The sequence below is a fragment of the Tupaia chinensis genome, unplaced genomic scaffold, assembly GCF_000334495.1.
Source record: "Tupaia chinensis unplaced genomic scaffold, TupChi_1.0 Scaffold148607_1, whole genome shotgun sequence".
Taxonomy (NCBI): Eukaryota; Metazoa; Chordata; class Mammalia; order Scandentia; family Tupaiidae; genus Tupaia; species Tupaia belangeri.
This window is the reverse complement of record NW_006208456.1, coordinates 1,787,277-1,790,895: the sequence shown is the minus strand read 5'-3', so window position 1 is coordinate 1,790,895 and position 3,619 is coordinate 1,787,277. Positions and strand designations below refer to the sequence as shown.

Genomic DNA, 3,619 nt, shown 5'->3' with positions numbered 1-3,619 from the left:
CTCGTGCTTCGCCCGGCACAGCACCCGCCCGGCCTCGGGGTCGTGGCCGTCCAGCACCTCCAGCTCCACCACGAACGGCGTGTGCACGTCCCGCTTCACCAGCCGCTCCAGGGGCTTCTCGGGCTGCAGGGCCCAGAGCAGCCCCATGGGCTCAATCCCCGAGAAACTGCCGCCCAGCGCGGGCGCGCGCTCTAGGTCTAACTCGCCGTGGGCGTCCGCGCGGTAGCGAGCGTGGGCTCGTTTTTTTTTCTCGTCGAGCAAGGACGTGCACAGAGTGACCGGCTGTCCGGGAGCAAGGCCGCGCACCGCGATGCGCACCGGTTCGTCCCAGGCGCTGCGGTTCGCGGGCTCCAGGCAAAAGGTCGCAGCCGTGCAGGCAGGGGTCCGAGTGATCTCGCCACATGCCCTTAGCCATGTAAGCCCCCACAACCGCGCGCAGTTCTTCAGGCCCGGTCGACACAGCACTAACGCTCTCAGGACAGCAGGCGACGAGGCCACCATTTTGCACCCTGATACTGACGTCGGAATCACTGGATAGTAATGTGGAGAAACAGCGATCCCCTGGCGGTCGGCACAGCGCCCACTGGGACGGAATAGTTTGCTACTGAACTGAGAAGGCCAGAGCCCTGCCAATCGGCAAGCAAGAAGATGCTCGAGAACTTGCACAAAGCCTAGTTCTGGCTCTCAGAAACTCTTTAGTTCTTAAAGAATGGCCCTTTTCAGGAGCTAAAGCGCTCTTATTGCACCGAACTCTTTAACTTGTGTGTTATTTGCATATGCTTATGCTCCACATCAGTCCCACATCTAAGGGTCCTGGCTTCTTACTAGCTGTGTGACTTTGCGACACAATCCTTAAAACTAGCATCCTCTACTCACCCTGGACTTGTCACCTTTCCCCACATTTTTTATAAGCTATCGGTTTCAACAATAGATGGTTAATTTTTAAAGTTTTATTTATTTTTTTGAGAGAAATTTTTGCTATAGAGTATGTGCACTCACCGGAAAGACAGACAAAAAGAGGGAAATCATCTGCTGGGGGAGACGGCCATGCTGCAGTCTCTTCGCCTCCATTCTCCTTTCGGGACTTCCAGCTGACACATATGCCCAGCACGAGGTTCAAGCCACTGGGTCCTGGACTCCAAGGGCGGTTGAGTACACGGGAGTCCAGCAATATAACCATTTTGCCATCTGCTGGTCCCTAGATGGTTAATTTTAAAATCATATTTAAGCTTTAGGCTCCTTCCAAGGCCTTGCACTTAATTTCACATTCATTAAGTTCATATCCTTGTTATTAGAGACACCTGCAAATGTATATAGGCTTCAAGCCCTCAAAACCTGTATTAACCTCTGCTCTTAAAAAGGCTACTCTCAAGAGCTTTCCCAAGAAGCCTTTATACCTAGTTCCAAATGTCATTAGTCATGCAATGCCCTCTCGTCATGAGTCATGCAATGCCCTTTAGCTCCCATTTTTGTACTGGTCCTGTGAGATACCTCCAGTATACTTTACGTTTAAAAATCTAAGGAACTGGGGCCAGCAGGTGGCATGGTGGCTAAGGGAGCTGGACTCCCAAAGGGTTGACACGGTTCAAATCCTGGACCTGGCGGCTTGCTTTCTCATTTTCTCTCTCTCTCGCTCTGTTCCTCTCTGGTCAAATTAAAATAATAAATAAATAAATAAATAAATAAATAAATAAATAAATAAATAAATAAATAAAAGTTAAGTAAAATAATTATTTAAAAATTGTTTTAAGAAAGAAAGAAATCTAAGGAACTGAAAAATGTAAATAGAGGCCACGGCTGTGGTCTAGTGGCTAAGGGAACAGGATCCTACACCACCAACTGTGTGGTTTGAATCCCAGCCCCCAGCAGTTTAAAAAGCAAGCTGGGTGTGTGTGCATGTGTGCCCCAAATCCTGACAAGACAGAGAAATAGTGAAGAAGGGATTAGGCATGACTGTGGGTAGCCTAGGAGACATGAGGAACGTGTAGGACGTGACCACTACATGGAGAACAGGGTTATTGTCTGGACTTAACCTTGGGTGACTGAATTGTTATGTGCAGAATGTTCCAATTATTGTTGCAACAACCTGATAAACTCAGCAAGGACTTTTGAGTCCCACGTTAAGGAAGCCAAATGTTTCTGTATAAAACAGAGCAATAAACTTAACTCGTGGCTGACCAGTATTGACTGGCAGCCTTCCCGTTTCTATCCTGACTTCTTGTCTTTCTTTAATCCTCACCCCCCAACTCAGGAACTGTACGCCATGGGCGGGTCCGACAGAGTGGCGCCCCAACAAGGATCTGACTACTGGGGATACTGGTGAAGGACACCGCAAAGAGTAAGCGGAGAATGCATTCGTCTTAAAAGTGGAAGTGTTGTGGGAAAGGGCAGAGGGTCAAACATGGGGTAAAAAACATATATATACGTATACATATGTATGAAAGTAGAAAGGGAATATTATTGATGATAACATGCATGATTAAGCCACTATGCAGTTTATTCTAGATGGGAAACCACATTTAGTATGTTGTAATGATGCTCAGGGAATGAATGTTAAGTAATTTTTAAAAAAGTTGCAGGAGAAAAAAAAACGGTAAAACTGTTCGTATAGAAAATTTTTAAAAATGCATATTTGATGACTGCAGTAAGCTATATAGCCCCAGCTGGGTACTACTTTATAATATGTTCATTCTACTCACTGAGGTTTATGCCTAAAGTCACACTTGGATTCATGTATAGGTATATATCAGCTGTGCTAGCTATTGGATATATTTAGACTAATTAAGTTCATTAGCAAATCAATTAAATGGGGGGGGGAGGCAGAAAGCAACCATAGATACCAGAGACAATGTGGGAGGAGGGTGGGACATGGCAGAGGGTGAGGGATAGGGAATCAAGGATGGCAAAACAAAAAACAAAGTATACAAGACATAAGAATTGGAAAATTATTTGCTGAAAACATGTATGTTGATGTGCTTGATTGAGCCAATACACAGTGTATTTTGGATGGAAAATTCATTTGTATGCTGTAATGATGTATAGGGAATTAATGTAAAAAATAAATAAATTTAAAGAGAAAAAAAAAGTGGAAGTGTTACGGTGAGTATATTAGGGAATAATTATGGGGCAGGGCAATAGTCGCCAGCTCTCTGTACATATGCTTCAAGAAATGCTAAGTGCGCGACGCTTGCGCGTAGGGCAGCAGCAGCTCTCAGCATTTTTAGAATTTATTGAAGAAGTCTGTCCTTGGTTTCCTGAGGAGGGTACAGTTTGCATAGATACCTGGAAATGGGTGAGGCAAAGGCTCCAAGATTATAACGCGATGCCCATAGTCCAGAAAAGGTGCCTGTGGATGCTTTCAGTTTATGGGCTTTAATTAGAGATGTTTTGGATTTTCGCCATGAGCGAGAGGATTCTTTCCACCGCAGATAAAGATCCCCTGGCTGGGAACCAGCAGTTAGCGTAATGGCTATGTCGCTGGACTCCCACGTAGTCGACCGCGGTTCGTGTCCGGGACCCGGTGGCTTAAAAAAAAACTCACGCCGGGTGCGTGTGCGTGCGTGCCCAAGATCCCGAGAGGAGAATGGAGGAGAAGGGATTGAGGCATGGCCATCCCCCC

General features: G+C 46.2%; 2 protein-coding genes across 2 annotated transcripts in view; one reads left to right on the top strand and one right to left on the bottom strand.

Moving 5' to 3' along the window:
* LOC102502991 (acyl-coenzyme A thioesterase 1) overlaps window positions 1-898 on the bottom strand; it is a 9,535-nt gene extending 8,637 nt beyond the window's left edge. Inside the window, 1 exon segment of the mRNA XM_006170524.3 lies at window positions 2-898. Coding sequence (XP_006170586.2) covers window positions 2-501 — 500 coding nt within the window. The 5' untranslated portion in view covers window positions 502-898.
* Window positions 1-3,619, top strand: part of HEATR4 (HEAT repeat containing 4) — a 78,522-nt gene that overhangs the window by 19,209 nt on the left and 55,694 nt on the right. Inside the window, exon 3 of the mRNA XM_027769115.1 lies at window positions 2,252-2,338. The gene's annotated coding sequence lies outside the window, so the exon portion shown is untranslated. The remainder of the gene's footprint in view (window positions 1-2,251; window positions 2,339-3,619) is intronic.